Here is an 18,659-nt window from a genome sequence, read left to right as displayed (position 1 = left end):
CCTGAGTTCAGCATCTCAGCTTTGGTCTTAACTAACAGGTTTTACCTGTGGATGAAGAACGAAGAGGCACTTTGTGGAGTTCAGATTAAAGTTCCTATGAAAGTCAGCTGGATCCCAGCAGGCCTTATTAGGGCTTATTAGCTTGGGTTAATTTAACATTTCCCATTAAATAAAAAAAGGGCTTTTAGGCATGAAAAACAAAAAGGAAGAAAGTGAGAAAACAAACCAGCCAAAGCAGTGCCTCCAGCTTCTGAAAGCCTCAAGGCTTTCACCTCACACTACCCATCCCCTCCGCACATCGTTGTCCACTGCTGTGCCCGCACCCAGCCGGGCTCAGCACAGTTACCCTCAAACCCTCTCACCGGCCCGTTCAGACATCCTACCCGAAGATGTCCTCACGGGACCCTATCGCTGCCCGCCCCGAGACCCACGCCCGGCCCCTCTCCGCCCCTGCAGCGGGGTGAGCGCCTCGGGACCCTGCCGGGCTTCCGCCCGGAGAGCGGGGCAGGGCGGAGACAGCGGCCGCCGGGAGGGCACGCGGCGCGGTTAAGATGGCGGCTCCGCTGGCTGGGCAGGCGGGGGCTGTGCTGCGGAACCTGGCCCTGAGATCCGCCCGCCTGCGGGGCAGCTTCCCGGTGAGTGAGCCCGGCCCCGGCCGCCGCATCCCGCCGGTCCTGTTCCTGGCCCAGGTGCCGAGGGAGGGCGGCGGGAACGGAGCCGGAGCGCTGGGGAGCCTCTCAGAAGCCACCCAGCTCCTCGGCCGCCCAGCCGCTGCTTTCCGATCCCCCCGAAGCCGCACTTCCCCCGCGGCCGGTGGGGTTCCCCCCACTCGCAGCCTCCTCCTGTGCGCTGCTCACAGCGGGAGGAAGCCCTTTCGCTGTCCGCCTTGGCGGAGCTCGGGCTGTTGTGCGGCTGTATTGCCTGGAGGATGCGCTGAGCCCGGAGCCGTGCTGTGCTCTTGGCGGCGGAGATAACTGGACCAAGCAGCCCCCGGCCGATCGCGCCTGGCACCCAGCGGATCGGGGCAGAGCGTGACCTGAAGCGCCTGCTCTGAAAGCTTCCCTGCCCCTAAAACTGAGAGCACGTTTGATTATTGCAGCAGCAGAAATAGGGGATGCCGTGCGTGATCTAGTACCGTTTAGTTAACCACGTTCCGGGTGGCAGCACTGGAAGTGGCTGAGGTCAGGCTGGAGTGTTGGACCACAGTTTTGCTCACCCGGAATGGCCAGTCATCACCCGGTGGTCTTGAATCTCAGAAGTGGGATGGGAAAGAGTAAATGGGCCTTCTTGAAGGGCTCATGCTCAGGCTCTCTCCCATGGTATAGCAGTTCTTTATTCATCTCAACAGCAGACAGATAATGCTGTGGTAAAATGAGATATGGACATTTTAGCTCTAGTGCCTTTGGCAACCAGCCTCTTTATATTGTCTGTTTATCAGATCAGCAGCTGCAGGGGAATCTGCTTTCCTTAATGCTTCTAAGCATAAGTATTTTCCCAGAGGCAAAAGCCTCTGAAACAAACAAGGTGTGTTTCTGGCTGGTTCTGCTCTGCAGGCTCTGCTGCCTGTGTGTGGCTGCATGGGACGGCTGTTGGATAAAGCCTGGTCTTGCTGCTGAGCATAACTTGCATTGTGCATCTGCTTAGTGTGCTTTATCTTTTAACCTGGAGGATGTTATCTAGCTCGATTTTAAATCAAATCATTTGTGCCCAACTTTCCTTTTTTAATGGTGAGAATGGTATTTGGCAGTTTGGTGCAATTGATTAGTTCATTTATTGCGTGTCAGCTTTCTATACACACACACAGAAGGGAAGTGTGTATATTTATGTATATATCCATACACATAAATGTGTGTATACATACATTTGTCTGTATGCATACATACTTAACTCTGTTTATGTTGATAAATAAGCCTATCAGCCCCAACAGTGTTTGATGCGTATACATTACATGGGTGAAGGTGCATTCCTGCCATCATGGTTTAAGTGACGCTGATCATACAAGAGGGAATTCATAAGTAACCTCCCTGGATTTGTATGTGTCCCTGCTGTTCTTGTAGGGCTCTGATGTGGGGGGATTTTGTATGGCTTGAGTGTGGAGCACTGTCTGGACAGTCATCTCGGAGTGAAGCGTGGAAGGTGCCTTGGTTGAGCTCAGTTCCAAGCTCGGTCTTTACCTGGCACTGCAGTGGGGATTTGAGGTGCAGGTGGAAATTAGGAGTTCATGCACTGTTCTGTCGTCTCACAAAGCATGGAGTGATCCCATAAGGCACCCCCTTGAAATCGCTGGGTATCAGCTCAGATTCTGAAGAGTATTCACTATCAGAAGAGCCAGCTTTTTAAAAAACTTCATTTTTCTGTGTGTTGTTTGTGAAATACAGGTATTGAACTTGTATTATAAATCACATTTTATTATTCTGTTTCTGAATGCTGACAGATACTGAGAGCATCTCCCAAGATCTGTGCTTTCCACATAGACTACTTTCAAGAACCACATCAATACTGTGTAACAACAAATCAGGATCTTAAATTCAAAGTATAATACTTTGCTGTAGAAAAGTCTTAATTTTTGCAGTGTTACATTATACAGTTCCCGTCTAAATAATGTCCTAATCTTCCACTGTCTCAGACTTTAAACTACGAATAAATTCATCAGCCAGAGTCTGGTTTTCTATCCTACAAAATAGGGTAAAGCATCTGAAGAATAGGAGAGTCCTTTCACTGAAAAAGTTTTTCTCACTTGTATCATTCCCTATTTAACTCGGACCAGAAGTTCCACTGTTTGTTTATTTGTTTACCATAAACTGGCAAAACCTCTCCTCAAAGCCTGCCACATTGTTCTTTTCACAAATGGGGGTCTTCCTTATGATGAGGGTATGATCAAGAAATGTATGTCTTTGTTGTTTTGGTAGCCCTGCATGAGTAGATGCTTGGTGAGATTTAAAATCTTTTCTCATGATCTTCTTCATGACTTACTGTTAGCATTTGCAAACTTTATCTTTTGCAAAATTTCTTTTTCTTATTCAAAGTTTATTATATAATTCTTATTAATTTATTATTATTTATATTGATGTTGTCCATAGCTGTGTTGAAACAAACTTTTTGAGAAGTTGGTTGTATGCTATCGTTATAATCTACACACAAAACGTTCTTCTGTGTAACTTAATTTTAGGGGTGGAATAAATGGTACTTGAACCTATCATATGAAAATATTTTATTGTCCTTCTGCTTTCCCATTGGCTCTTTACCTTTTTATAGCTGTTGGACATTTTTTACTCTTTTTAATACTGATAGATTCAGTTCTTTGTGCTTTTGGAGTTTAAATCTGACCAAGTGTTTCAAGAAGATAAAAGATAGATTTCAGTTGTCTGTGGTGCATGTGGACAAGCGTATTTAGACCTGTTCTTACCGGAGCAATATTTGTAAAGAGCTGTGACAAACGCTCCGGGGACTACTCTGCAGCAGAATTCAATCTTGTTGGCTAGCAACAAATAGGCTCCATTGAAGGCTGTTTATTTGAATGGGAGTTGGATCGGGCCCTTTGGGAGAATGCTGTGTTTTCAGAACAGCTTCAGATGCAGATGATTTCAGCAGTGAATATAAATGAGGAACAATTAAATCAGAATCATGGAAGAAAAAATGCTTAAGGTAACTCTTCAGTTTTCTAAGTGAGCAGATCATTGCTGCCTTGTGGGACCCTGTCCTGGCCTTCAAAATGGTCCTCAGTCCTGCTGAAATGTTTCCAAATTTCATGGGTATCGAAAGTTGTTTTTAAGGAAAAGAGGGGGGAAGATTGAATTAAACAATATTCCTGTTACAAAATCTGCTGCATGCTATATATGTTAAAAATAGGGATCTGTACAAGGTTGCTCACTGCAGATGCGTTCAATTCCTATGCTTGAGTACCCAAAAAGCCTCGTTAATACTGAACAGAGAAAGTTCTGTCTTTCTTAAGAAGCTGTCAGCTGGGAGTTTAATGATCTTCCATGCAACAAAAAGCATTACTGAAAATAACTTTTAATTCAGTATTTCAGAAGCTACTCCAGTGCCCAAGTCTTACTTTTTCTTGGCTTTGTGTTAAGTTCTTGAAAGTTTCTTGAAGGTTCAGACTGTTTCCCTGTTTGGCTTTTTCTGGTTGACAGTTTTGCTATCATTTTTAGGATTTCACTTTCAGAGGCAGGAAATACTTAAGCCTACAGACTTTCGCAGACAATTTTTTCTACAGGTACTTAAACCAAATGACTGGAAAGCTCTCTTCAAACTCTAGACAAAACTGAAATGCCAAAGAGGAGCAGATGTTTGTCCCACTCCTCCCTGGCAGTTCCATTAAATGCATGGTTATTGGATGCTTTTTTGAAATAAAAGAAGGGAATGAAAACAAATATAACTCAGCCTGTGATTTTTATTTTTATTTTATTTTTAATTATTTTTTTTGAGTTAGTTTTATACTGATGGAACTTCTGCCTTGGGAGCAGTCTGTCTCGGGCAGAGATAGTCACTGCTTTATCTTGAAGTAGAAAAGCTCTGCTGTAGTTATTTACTTTTCTTTGTACCTCATGTAGTTATAAGCAGGGGATAGGGCTAATGAGGTAAGAAGAGACAGCCTTCATGAATATGGCATTAGGTTGAGAATTAGCTGCAACACCTGCAGTCTTAAACCTGGCTGTGGATAAGTAAACTCTTCCACCTGGCCCTCCATCTGAACTCCCAAGCAGTTCCCCCAAAGAGACTCCTTACCTTGCTGGGGTATATTTAGTATTTATATTATTTTAGAGTTTTTGCTGTAAAAGCAAATGTTTTTTTCATTGATCTGCCTCCTGAGGCACTATATAAATTGTCAGTTGACAAGCTCTGTGTTTTCTTTACTGGTATCTGAGTAATTGTTTCCTCCCATTTTTCTCTGGAATGTTGTCAGTGCATGTGGCAGGTTTTTTATTTCTGTTGGGTTGGTTTTTTTTTTTTCACACTTTCATTTGGTCTTTCTGGCTGATGACTGCCAACAAGGATGCTATGAAGAATGTGTGAAGATGTTGAGGCTCTTCTGGGAAAACAGAAAAGTGAGATGAGGGTTTGGAAACACTTGGGATTTGGTTGTTTCTTAGAAGTGAATGATTTCTCTGCTATATTTTCCCTTCTCCTGTTTGGAAGATCCATTTTCAGCAAAAATTGGAAATGTATTCGTACAGTGCTTAGAGATATGATTCTCCCCCTCCTTATTTCTGGGGACTCCCTCACAGTTCCAGTTCCAGGATGACTTAACCCCAACTGATAGACTTATTTTCTTTCTGTCGCTGTTGACTGTGCAGTCTTTCTGAGCATATTTGAGACTCTAATCTGCAGCATCAGCATGTACCCTAGGGATTTTCTCTAGAAAATTCCCTTCTTTAATAGTCTCTGCTGTGAAAGCCAATTTATAGCCATCTGTGAATCAGTTCGCTGTATCCTCAGCTCTACCCCACTCCATAGCATTTTAATAAAACGCAGGACGTAGAAATCATGTTATCTGTGCAACTGATTATGACAGTAACTTTGGAGCTGGTAATTAAACATTGATCCATAATTAATAACTGGCTACTGATCTTATTTTAACTAGATAACACAGCAGGAGTAGCTATGAAACTAAGAGAAATTAAGATTGACTGTTGTGAAAAATTCCTTAATAGTGGAGTTACGCTGTGCTGTTGAATAGATGCTGTTGAAGTTTCTGTTGCGTGAACGATACTTAAAACAGATTCTAAACTTCATGCTGAAGCCTTCATGATATTCTTGTATAATTAGTGGCTAAATGTTGACTGTGAAGGAATTGAAAACCCAGCAAGTATTTGCACTGACTTGTTGGAACACTTTTTTGTATCTCCAGTTGAAATTTTATACTGACAGCACAAAATATATTCAGTAAATGAAAGTTCTTGAGTTTCCCTTTTTTGTCTTGTTTGTTTAAAAGGTGCTGGTTTGTTGAGCAGATTTAGACATGTTTTTTTTTTAAATTCCATGTCTCTGGTCTCTTTCAGCTTGCTCATAGGTTTCCTAAACTACAAGAGTCTGTACCCCAAAATTGAATTGCATGTTTTATTTCTGTGGTGGTCCAAGGCTTTAGTGGCTGTACGTGTAGGGTATGTGCCCTGGGACATGTGTGGTCACTGGATCAGATCTGAGCCTCTATTTCTGGGTGGTTTTGATGGCTTAGACAATGGGAAGCATCTGGAAAGCTGGAGGTAACTGGTGGGGTTGGCCTGTGACATGGCCAAGTGACCATCACTTTGGTCCATGGCAATACCAGGTGTCGTTCTGGGGAAGGAGACAGCCTGGGAGCTTCTCTGCTTTCCCTTTGCTCACCTGCAGTTTGAAGCCTCAAGAAAATGTTACAGATTTTAAGGCATTGTAAACACCTGATGACTTCGCATCCCCCTTTTCTCTCAAAATCTTTCTGGGTGAGGTGTTGGTTTTCATTATTATTATACTATTAGATTAAGCTCCTGAAAAAATACCAGCCTGCATCAGCCATGTTTAAAGAACAGCACAAAGGTCGCATCTTTTGCTTGAGTTAAGAAACTGTTCTTCAGCTGCGGAAATTCATGCCTCCGTTACACTTTGAGCAACAAGGCTTTGAGGGAAAGATTCCTTTCTTAGAGCATGCTGCCTGCAGCTAGTTAAAAAGATGGAAAGCAGCTCCTTGGTGCATATGCTCCAGCCCTAAGGGGTGTTTTGAACAGCATTTTGGTTTGCTGCATAGCGCTTTATTGATTGGCCCTAGAGAGAAAAGTAGTTGAAATTTGCCTCTACCATTTGTATCTTTGTATAATTAAGTACTTGGATTTTGCTTTTCAGCTTTTTTGCAATAAAAAGCACCATAGCTTCCTGTTCTTTGCAAGTGAAGGACCAAAGGTTATGTGCACATCTTTATCAGCTAAATTAGGCTATAGAAGAGTCATTATAAATGTTGCAACTTCACAGTGTGCTTTCTGCATTTGTAGGGTGGAGATGTGACTATATAAAGTGCCTAGGCATTTGGAGTTAATATATTTGGCTGTTTGTCTTAAGGAAGGTGAACAGGCAGAATACCTCCAGGGGCAGTAATTCAGTTTGGAACAAAAGGATTATTTTTTATTTTCTTTTTAATGATTAAACTGTAGATGGAAATTTGGTTTGTCTGAAAATGGATAGCTATTTTGGGAGCATCGGTAGCAGAACTTTAAACACCCATTTGTACAGTGTGCCTTTAGAATACTTCAGGAACAATAAGCAAGTTCATAACAGTAACTGGGAAAGATGAAAAATGGCAAAGTATTACAGGAGTAGATAGACCCTGAGGAATATAAGCAATGACCATCATCTCAATTTGGGTCAGGAAGAGAGAGAATCATTCTTACTGTAGTTGCTTTACGTTTGGTGTCTTAAGTCTTGCCCACTTAAATTATTTGTAAAATGCAAAAGTTTTGTAGGAATAGTCAGTTACGGAGAATTAAGTGAGATTTTTTGATCATGGTTGCTAGGTTTGCTTGTCCAAGACTTTTGGCTAAAAAATATGAAGCTGGGAACTAAAAACCAGGCACTGATTAGTAGTGGAACTTCATCATTCTTTTGAGATCTTCCTGTGAGGGATCTGTGGACAAAAGAACAGTTTAATTTGACATCTGCTAATTTAGTGGCAGCCAAGAAAGCAGTTACTGCCTTGTGCAAAAAGGCAAAAGGTGGGATAAAAATGTCTGGGAAATTCCAGTTACAGGAGAAGTTTTATGTGCAAATTAAAGATAACAATGATAGACATAGGTAAAAGATATATATATATTTATAATAATTATAGATGAAAGGGCCATTAAAAGCAACCATATACTTTTTATTGTCAACATACTCCTTGCTAATGGTCTGAAGATGGCATGGGAAATTTATTTCGCCTCAAATTTTCTAGCTTCTTCAACTCTGCCACTCCAAGCATATTGGAAACAGTGAATCTATTTAATTGAATTCTTTCATGCAGAGTTTCAGTCTGCATTTGTTTTTCAGTTAAATGGCTCAGATTAAAGTAGTCTAAAGTAATGCCATAAATTTTGAGAATAAAGGAACCAATATTTAGAGCTTGCTTTTAACATGATGTGAAAGGTTATGTGGGAGAGCAGCTGGAACGCATGGAGCTCTATTTAGCGAGGGTTGATGACCCAGCTGAGCGTCTGAGGTCAGGATTAGAGGGCACATGAGTATTATTGTACATGTCTGCTACAGACAGGTTGATCAGCAAGAACCAGATGAAGTTTCAGACGACTGTAGAAAGCCTCATGATAGTACACCGTGGTCGTCAAGGGAGGCTTCATTCACTCCAGTATTTGCTGGAGTGATGGTGCAGCAGGGAACAAGTAATCAAGTAATCCAAGAGGTTACTGGAGGCTGTTGATAACAACTTCCCAGGGCAGATGACTGAGGAGCCAAAAACGGGATGCACTACTGGACATCACACATAGAAACAAAGGAGAGCTGGTTGGGAATGTGAAGACTGGGGAAGCCTGAATTTATAAAGGGAAGTGCTTGGCTGATCTGCTAGCCTTCTCTGGTGTGATGACTGGCTTTGTAGTGAGGGAATGCAGTGGATGTTGTATGTTTTGATGGATGCAGCATGGGTTGTGATAAGACACTAGGAACAAGGCTGGGAATATTCCCAATATCCTTAATCAGTGAAGTAATGCCATCATCCTTTCTTCTTGGACATTCTGTTCCCTTGGGTTAACCTCCTTTTCCTTCTTCTCCCTCCATATAGTCAGGCTGTATGTTACACTGAGTTTATCAGTGCCATTCAGAACTATACATACTCTGACTTTTTTTTCCCTCTCTGTAGAAGTAATGGGAGAGGTTATTTTGGTCAGTCTGTTTTCAGAATCTTCTAGCTTCCTGATAGTCTATCCAAGGTGACAAAAACATGGCAGAGGTTTCAGTCTGTCAGATGGGAAAAGAGGAGTTTTAAGTTCTCTGCGGTCCTGCAGTCTGTTACAATCCATGAATTGTAATGTCTGGCCATTTTCTGGTTTTCTCTACTGGTGCAGAGGTGTCTCATCCCACACCACACATCTGTCGAGTGAAATAAAAGGAGATTTTGTGATTAAAAAGTAAAATGCATGTTCTTATGTCCTTGACCTCAGTAAGACATCTTATTCCTTTAAAGGTCTAGTAACAGAGAGATTGTGAAAAAACACTCATCACAGCTAGTTGCTTAGGATATTTTTTAGGCCATTCCTATAGAAGTGAGAGGTTTCAAGTGGAGATGGGATATCTTGCTTGGTGTTTGCCACAGAGGAGCCCAGGGCCAGGAGGAGCACTTGGGAGTTTCTGACCCTGCAGAGCTGTCACTTCCCACCTCGTGCAGGGGGTTCTGGCTGGTCACAGACTGGATTTCTGCTGGTAGCTGAAGGCTTTGTTCATTACTTTGCTGTCCTTACAAGTAGCCATTTTATGTTGGCATTGGCTTTGCTGGTGACCTCTCTCATTTAGTGCCTGATTAATGTTATAATCTGGCAGGCAGGTAGTGTTTTTAAAGAGCTACTTGACGAACATGCTTCTGATGAAGGATTGCTCTCCCCTACTCACTTTGCTCACTGATTAGCTTTTACTGTACACCCAGCTTCCACATGTTGGCAAGTCTCAGTCATTCCACATGGCCGAGCACAGGCAATGGATGTGCCTACATTTCCAGAAAGCAAGAAATCAGAGATTGCTTTGTTTTAGAGATGACTTGAAATAGGCTGTTATTTGCCTGGAAGCATTTGATTGGTGATATTAGAAATGCAGAAATCCTCTTTAAGGTCAGAGTCTTTGATGATTAAGATACAATGCTGCTCATAGTGTCCTAGGCTTGCTTTGAGATTTGAGCATGGTAGCAGAGGTAATTTCCAGTGTGAATAATGGAGAAATTATTTAATAAAGAAATTACCCGCAAAGGAAGGAAAAAAGTTCATGACTTTCGGCCTCCTATTAAAGGCATACTTTCATTAGTTATTCTGTGGGGGTTTCTGGTTTCTCCCTAGCTCTGCCCAAGCAGCCGGAAGGCTGTCTTCCTCCTGTATGTCTGTTACTTTGAGTTTGCTTCACGTCAGTCTAAATCAAATGGTCGAATTAAAAGCAAGATTTATTAACAATAAAAGGTGTGAAGCATTCAGATTTACACAAAAATTGCATACAAGTAGGTTTTTTTTGTGCTTCCAGGATAGCAACTGTTAAGTCTATTCTGGTAAACCAGCTGTGACTTAGGCATGCAATGGAACTGTTTCTGTAGATACTTTTTTGTATTTCTTTATTCCACTGCTATGGGCATTTGCATTTTTGTGGCTTGGGAGTGCTATGCTGCTTAGTGCTCAAATTCATAATCTTCTGTGATGACATAATTAGGTAGCATGGAAATTATCATGATTTGACTTCAAGTATTAAAGAGCTGTAATAAAAAGATGTGATTAGGTTTCTTATTTGCTTCTCTGTGATGAGAAGTGGAGCTCAGACTGCCTAAATTGGCATTTTATTGCTGCTTTTCTTAAAATACCTGTAACTCCTACCACTTGAAAAAGTATTCTTCCAGGGTATGGTAGGCATGAAATGCTGCTCTGATAGATGTGTTTACTTGAGACAGGAACTCAGAAGCATTTCTGATCAAGCTGTTGACCATGTTTTGAGTTTCCTAATGATTCAAGAAGCTTAAATTAGGATGCAGTGTACACAAATTGATAGTGGGGTTACTGTGAAAAGCAGAGGTTGGTGATAAAATAGTTTTAGAATTATTTTTTCCTGGTTGTATTTAATATATAAAGCATTTCTTCACAGTTGCATGAAAGTACAGTTTTAATCCTGTAAAAAATGATGAAGTTAAACACTTTTTCAGATGAGAACGAAATTATTAATTTCCCCTCTAGATACTTAAAATAAAAAGCATGTTTCAGATTTATGTGGAGAAGATAGCTCATTTCACTCTCTGAATGCGTGGTGCATATCACTAACAATCTCCTTTCATTTGCGAAGGCAGGGAATGTATTATGGTATTTTCTGCAGCTGATTATTCAGTTGTGTATGGTGGAGAGTTTATTTTCATCAGATACTTCAAAGCCCTTACTTTTTAGGTCAGGAAAGTATGCTTTTCCTAAAGCTTTGAAGTTTTAAATAAGCAAAATGAGCATAATTTGACTAAAATTAATTACTAATGTAAAGCAGAGCTACTGGTGGCTAGCACACTGACAAAAGCAGAATCTGTGAATTCATACTCTTGTTTCCTTTACCCAAGTGAAGGCTCTGCAAATTGATTTCTGAAGTATAAAGCTTCTTGGGCACATGTGGATGTACAATAAGCATTTTTAATACTGTTTTATTTTGCTGAAGTTTAGTTAAAGAATGCTAGGGAAAAGAGTTTTGCAGTTCTCGTCTGAATTAAGTGGGGGGTGTTTCCCACTTTGAGGGGACTAGCATCTTTGTGTTTGTGCAGGCTGCTCTGTTTACTTGACATCCTGTTTGTTATGTAACCGCGCATGTTGTTGCAACCAGAAAGTTTTCCTGTAATCCCATGGAATAAGAAGCCTGCAGTGTTTTGGCTGGGTTTGCACTGCTCAGGTGAATGTTAGTGAGATTGGAGTAGACCCAGCTCTGCTCAGTCTTTCAGTGCTAAGCAGAATGCATCAGGGAACTCCTCAGCATCAGAAGTGTGCTGTCACTTAATTTGCAGGGATTTATATTTTGGTGTTTGCATGTAAATAGGGGCCTTGATACTCCTCTGGGTGGAATGGCAGGATGCAGGTTGTCGGGGATTTGGCTACATCCTGCTTAATTTGGCGGCTGGTCCTTAGCAGCCTGACTGAAACAACTGCTGAACAATAGGCTGGCAAGGTGTGGGAAATGGAATATTGAGGTCAGGTTCTTACTGTTCAAGACAACATTCTTCTACCATCTTCTTTTTACTTTTGAGGACTATAGTCCTCGCAAAACCATATCCACAAATACCCAAAAAGATCATCCAGGTGGTAGCTGGTAGGATCTGCCTTGTGGTGCACCAGGATGTGGGCTCAGATTCTGGCTTTCTGAGATAAGGAGAATAAGGATGACAGAAGGAGCTCAAGTATGACCCTGTGCATGTTCCTGGTAGTTTACAATGAAGCTTAGCGGGTAGGAGAGTGTATTTACAGAATAGCTGTCAAAATCCCTGTGTGTAAGCAAGCTGTAAATAAGTCTGTAATCGTTACTGGAGACTTTAAATCTGCAATGAGTGAAGGACTTGCTTCAAGTTCATTCTTTTCTCTGCTTCCTTGCATGAGAAGTAAACAAGGATAAATCAGAAAGCTGAGTTTATAAATGTGATTTAAAGGCAAATTGGAACAGAATTGTGTAGTTTCTGTTTTTTCCCATGAGCTAATGACCCCAATAACTTCTGCAGTATAGGAACATCACACCATGCTGCATCATCTCTGAGGGAGTACAGAGGTTAAGCTTGGGATCTATCAGTTTGCAGTCAGACTGATTATAAAAGGACAAGGAGGAGTACAAGATAAAATCAAAAGAACACAGTAGGACAGAAACCTGTGGGGCAAGATGTTCGGAAACTCTTGAAGTAAAAGGGTTTCTTGCGGTAGACAGCTAGCAGGAACATTCAGAACTGCTAAGAGTTTTGTTAAAATAGCAGTGTAGGATTTTCAGCCCCATTTCCACCCTGAGTACATTTACTAAGAGACTAGCAAAGCTAAAATAATCCTTACTGTTTTATCTGCGATAATGTGAAATATCCAAGACGTAACTGAGGTACTTCTAAAACACTGTTTTTCATGTGCATATTGCTGTGGCTTAGGTGAAAGGGAAAGGTTCCTGGATAGATACTGTTCCTTTTTTTTAATCAATCAATATGGCTTTGTAAACCTTTGTTTTTGAACCATGTATAATATGTGAGCCTGGTGCTGTCTTCTGGAGTCCTTTTCTGTTTCTGTGGCATTTGTTAAAGTGCAGCAGAATTGTACCATTTCGTGTTGAAGTCACTGTGGAAATATTTAGAAGGTGGGTTTTAATGAAAGAGATAAATAAAGCAAAGAAATCCTTGACAGCATCAAGCCACTTTAGAACTGATGGACATGTTCCTGACGTTCCTCTTTCCCTGCCAAGGGATTCCACCACTGAGAGAGGAAAGAAAATGCTGAATCAAAAATAAAGAAGGGTGTTGAAGTATCATTATATGTTTACAAATAGCATATTGGTTAATATGTTATTACAGTTAAATACAGTTTTTAGTGGCAGGAATGTTGGTTTAGAGGTGGAGGAGGTCAATTGTCTTGAGTATTTATTAATGAGTTAATTTTGAGGTAGTGGGTAGTGGATGAAATGTTCAGTTCCCCCAGTCATAGCATTTGCATTTTAATCTTAAAAAGCTCCAATGAAGCCACGTATTTTTAGATCCAGTTATCTTGCAAAGTTGGCAGTTCAGCTGGTGTGCGAGTTTTAGGAAGGTTCACCCACTTCCGTGAGGAAGTCTGGGGAGAGTGAGGGAGTTTGATTCATGACTTGACTTTGGGGTCAGTTCCAGTAGGTTTATTTCTTTAGTTAAATCATTCACTCTCCCAGGTTAATTTTAACACTCAGGGTAGGCTGTTCAGGTTGAGGCTGAAACTGTTGTTTTTCTAAATGGTTTCTGTAGGATCTTGCTTCTTTGAACTGGCTTGTATTACACATGAACGTCAGACCTTCTGATTCTGACTAGAAGTGCATCCCGCTGCACTCTCTTCTTTGTATTTTCTCCTTAAAAAGCAGAAGCATGGCTTACATGGCCGTATCATATACAGAGTATTTTTACAGTTATTTATTTGAAATCATTTGCAGTTCATGTCTATGGCAATATTGAAATAAAACTCCTTTGGCAAGACCTGATTTTGAAAGAGAAAGTAATATTGTTTCTCATGTAAATTGTGTATGAATAAATAATTACAAATTGACAGATATTGCTTGTAGTGATTCTTCTTGAGTGAAAAATAACCCCAAACCAATTTCTGTTTTCTTCTTAATTTAGGAACTTAAAAATCTTAAGAGATAAAAAGAGAACCTAGATGCAGCCCCAGCACAAGCGAAGAGAAATTACAAGTTGAAAGTTTAATAGCTGCTTCTGTTTTCAGGGCCATGTTGCGCTGCACTAAATCTGCCGATGGACAATCTTTTACTATAGTATTGCTGTAGATAGGTGAGAATTTATTAGTAACAACAAAAAGGTACAATAGGTGGTTGTGTAGAAATAGCAATGTAGCACATTCTTCAGTGTCCCTAATCCAAGTTCTTTGGCCTCTGCCCAGGTGAGCTCAGTGGGGCTGGTGTGTCCTCTCAGAGTTTCTCAGTCTCGACCTCTTAGAGCAGACCTGTGTTAACACATGCTCAATTCAGCATGTGTCTCTGCAAGGGTCTGTAAAGTGCTAACACCTGTATGCCAGATGGGCACATTCTCTCACCTGTGTTTATAGGTAAGAATCCCTGGGTGTAGGTTCCTGTGCACATAAGTGTGAATAAGTGTGATGCTTTCTGCTGCAGCAGTATGTTTGTAGGTCTTTACAGTTCTGAAAACTCGTGCTTTATTCAGAGAGCTCATCCTGAGGATTCATTCACCACCGGCTTTTAGTATTCCTTTAAATAGTATACAATATGTTCTGGTTTAATTTGTTTTGAAACAATTCAGCCATACTTATAAAGCCTTATGGAACTCATCAATACTGCCTGTATATCTGTCTAACAAGAGTTCAGTAAAATTAGCATAATCATTAAACAAATTCTCATTCTGTTAGTAACTCGTGACTGCCTACTTCTCAACAGACAAGTGATGTCAACTGGCATGTATTAGTTTTTGGTATGCTCTGTTATGTACAGGCAGGTAATCTGTAGTTTATATCCTTGCCTTATTATGTTGTATTAGAATAATCACTGCTGCCTGGCGATGGAAGAAAAGTACTTTCTCTTCCTTTGCTAAAATTGACATATTACTTTCAAGAAAACTCCTCATCTCTTTGATGTTTGTCACTGTCTTGATGTTTCCTGCTGTGATACACTGGGATTCCTGCCTTCCTATCTCTGTTTTGCAGTGGCTCCTATTAAAAGGACCTTGCAACATGACAAGAGAAATTGGTTTTTCCTTGAACTATGTGTAAGTCTTCAGGGGAAGATTTAACTGTTTGTTTTGATTGCATTAACTAGAATTAAAATGGAGACACAAATAATATAGGAGTAAAACAAAAAAAATACTTTGATGGTTTTAAACTGCAGACTTCTGAACTAGAGCTCTTCTGGAGCATTGCTGTTCTCTGCAATGAATTGCAGTGAATTTGAGTAATTGCTTTAGAAGGAAATGTCCCATTGAGCATGTGGCTTCATGTTGTCTTCCCCAGGCTTGGTTTGCCACTGGCAGCACAGTCTGGTGTGTCTGCTGCCCCTGGGTAAGGGCAGGCTGTGGTCAGAAGCAGTGGTCCTGCCTTCATCGCAGCATTGCTGGTGTGTCTTGTACTGGTTCTTGTCTTTACCCGGTCCTCTCATGGGCTGAGTCGTGCAGTCAGCAGCAAAAGCAGCTTTATGCTGGGTTAGCTCCACTTGAGGCTTGGGGGACATGAGGGAGGACATAGGAGGGAGCAGCTGGGGAGCTGTGTTGGCAGCTTGCCTCCAGGTCATCTGAGCAGAAATGGAAAACCACAGCCCTGCAGTAACAACTTCTTCTAGTACTTTGGCTTCTTGGTTTCAAGTAATACAAAGCACTTGGCTGGTTTAGGTTTTTATATAACCATGTGAGGGTATATCAGCAATATGTGGGAGAGTGGTGGTGAAATCTAAACTGGTTTCAGCTTTGGCTGAGAGACTGCACAAGGCAGGCTGGTGTAACACAGCGCTAGCTTTCCTGGACTGCAGAAGTACGTGGGGAGCAGTTGGTCGATTGCTTGAATGTGCTGCTGTCAAAATGTCACCAAGCTGCCTATGGATGATCTGATATGCTTCTCCTCCAATCCAGTTTAGGATTTAATTTTGGCAGGGCTATCTGGGTTTGCTCACTCAACATAATGGGTAGGTTTTCAGTAAGGTGGACTCCTGAGCAGAAACGCATGCCTGTTTCACGCTTTTGAAGTTGCTGAAGTTTGCATAGTTAAACACAACTTATACTTCCCAAGGTCTTGGTCATCCTTTCAGCTGTTTGTCTGAGTCTAATTTTCATAACCAATATGACAGTAAAAATCCTAATAATATTAACTGTGTGCTCCTTTTATAACCAAGCCCCCAGTTCTACTTTTTTTTTTCTGCATATGAAGAAAATCATTAAGTTATTTAACATAGCCCTCTTGTTTCAAAGAAACATATAGCTGTTGGGAATAGTAATGATTACCCAGCAGAACATGCTGTCTATCTTTAGTAAACGATGATGTAGTGGCATATTTCATGGTTGGGGATTGTTTTTTTGTATATTTTTGAAGTTGGGTGTTACATAAGCCTGAACAATTGCAGCGACAGATCTCACTTGTACTGAAAAGTGAGTATATGGTTCAGTGGTATAAAACAGTAAATTGCCGCTACAGTTTATTGATCAAAATGCCATAGCCTTTAAAGAACTGAGAATGTGATACTTTTTTTTCTCCAAGACATACTGCATTTTACTGCTCAAGATATTTTGTATGGTGTAGTTTAAGTAATAAATTTGGAACTAAAAGGAGTGTAACTGTTAACTAGTTTGTGTGTTGCCCTTGTTTGAATTCAGTTAAAATTAATTTGCATTTGAAGGAATAAATAGAATCATAGAATAGTTAGGGTTGGAAAGGACCTTAAGATCATCGATCCTCAGCTGTACCTATAGAAGATCTTAGAATCAAATGCTGTTTTCTAAAATCAAGGCTGCGTACAGTGTTTTGATACAAACTAGAAGAAATAAGCAATTCCTTACTGCTGTGGACAAAAGCGTGGAAACTCTGCTTTTGTCAGGAAGATATTAAAGACTTTTTCCTAAACTAGCTCATGGAATCAGTTTTATCCTTTATAAATGTATCGCAGAAGTGTGGATCAGTCATAGTGCTCAGTGCTGGATGAAGCTGCTGGGATCTGCTGATACTAAAGGGACCCCACTGCCATCTTGTATCCAGTCTAAAGTGGGCAATTTGGGATGTCGAAGGAAGATGGTTTCTTCTGTGGCTTTTAAATAGGATGCTCTGGATGCTAAATCCTGCTTTGGAAGATTAAAATTGCTGGTTTGTGGTAGCAAAGAGGATGTTTGCTGTCCTGTTTTTCATAATATACCCATAAGGATGTGGCATTAATCATCTTCGCATAGAAGGTTTGATGTAACACGACAGATCTTACAGCTGATGAGTCTTACCATAAGTCTTTCCATTTTCTTTTATGCTTGAAATACTTGCTTTCGTACTAAACACAATGTAGTAATCTCTGTGTTTGCTTTCCATGACTTAGATTTGTGGTAAACTTTTTCTGTTTAGTGTAATGCCTTTTCTTGGAAATTTTTGTTTCTTGTTAGACTAACTCTATGGATACTTATTCTTTACATCAGCACTGCCAGTAAACTGAAGTAAGTGTGTTAGTTTGCAGTGGGTTATGTGGTGCATTTCAAGTATATGACTTAATAAAATGTGCCTGTACCTGTGGTGGTTTATAGGAAGGTTTGCCATTTAGTTGTATTTTCGATGGTTCCTTTTTGATAGGAACTTCTACTACAACTTTGTCAATTACAGGAGCTATATGTCAATAAATGCAATAAAGGTTTATTCCTTATACTGATGAATGGTATGTTGTTTCATTACTGTCATCTTTGTGTATCTATTTTCTTTTGTACGCTCTTGGAATTCTATTACAGGTCAGAGTGCACAGATTGAATGAGTTGGAATACTGTAGAATGTGTTGAGTGAGCAAATAGATAATTTGTTTTGGTTAGATTCTTTTATGTAGGATACACTAAACACTTAATTTCATTTTGGATACAAAACCCATCTAAAAGATCTTCCGATAGACAGCACAGGTTTTCTCTCTAATTGACTTATTTCCAGTATAACCATTACAATATAGACCATATGTATACAACTTGATACCTTGAACATTTGACATGTAATTTGCATTCATGCAGAGATGAGCTGGCACAGAGCCTATTAGCATAGTTACAGCTACATTACTTCAGTGGAGCAGCAGAGTGGGAAGAAAGTGGTATGCATTTATCTGACCAGCTTTACTTTCAGGTACTTTTAAGAGATCTGTCTTCGTTTCATGTTAATACTGGCTTCCATTCATACTATGAATGGAAAGTGAATGTTGGATATTGCTGAGTATATCTTCCTTTGAACAGTCATGCAGTAAAATGCATTAAGCTGGGTTTATGTAAACAGTAGAGCTGTTCAAACTATATAGATGTGTCAAGGGATGTTCAGTTATCCCGGAAATTTGCTTAGTGGTGGTTTTGTTGTTGGTTTTGTTTTCTTTACTAGTGCTGATTATCACTGGATTCCGTTTCCTAAGCTGGAATTATTTGGCATTTTCCAAAAGTACAGATTTGACCTGAAGAGACTTGCTAAGAGAAAACAGGTGCTTAGGGTTATGGCTTTTTGAAGTGAAATTGTCCGAACATGATTAGTGAACTCAATGTAGACAAATACTTAGTTGTGGATGCTTAGCCAAGGTAATTCCATATGGAATTGGACATGAAATGGCAC

At 40.5% G+C, this 18,659-nt stretch overlaps 1 protein-coding gene across 1 annotated transcript in view; it reads left to right on the top strand.

Moving 5' to 3' along the window:
• Positions 1-551: 551 nt before the first annotated feature.
• The window catches only part of SUCLG2 (succinate-CoA ligase GDP-forming subunit beta), a gene marked incomplete at both ends in the record, with an annotated part of 128,560 nt that continues 110,452 nt past the window's right edge, over positions 552-18,659 (top strand). Inside the window, one exon of the mRNA XM_080625486.1 lies at positions 552-635. Within this exon, the coding sequence (XP_080481612.1) occupies positions 552-635 (84 nt within the window). The remainder of the gene's footprint in view (positions 636-18,659) is intronic.

Source organism: Psittacula echo (genome assembly GCF_963264785.1).
Source record: "Psittacula echo genome assembly, chromosome: 9".
Classification (NCBI taxonomy): Eukaryota; Metazoa; Chordata; class Aves; order Psittaciformes; family Psittacidae; genus Psittacula; species Psittacula echo.
The sequence above is the reverse complement of the archived record's forward strand: the minus strand, read 5'-3'. Positions and strand labels throughout refer to the sequence as shown.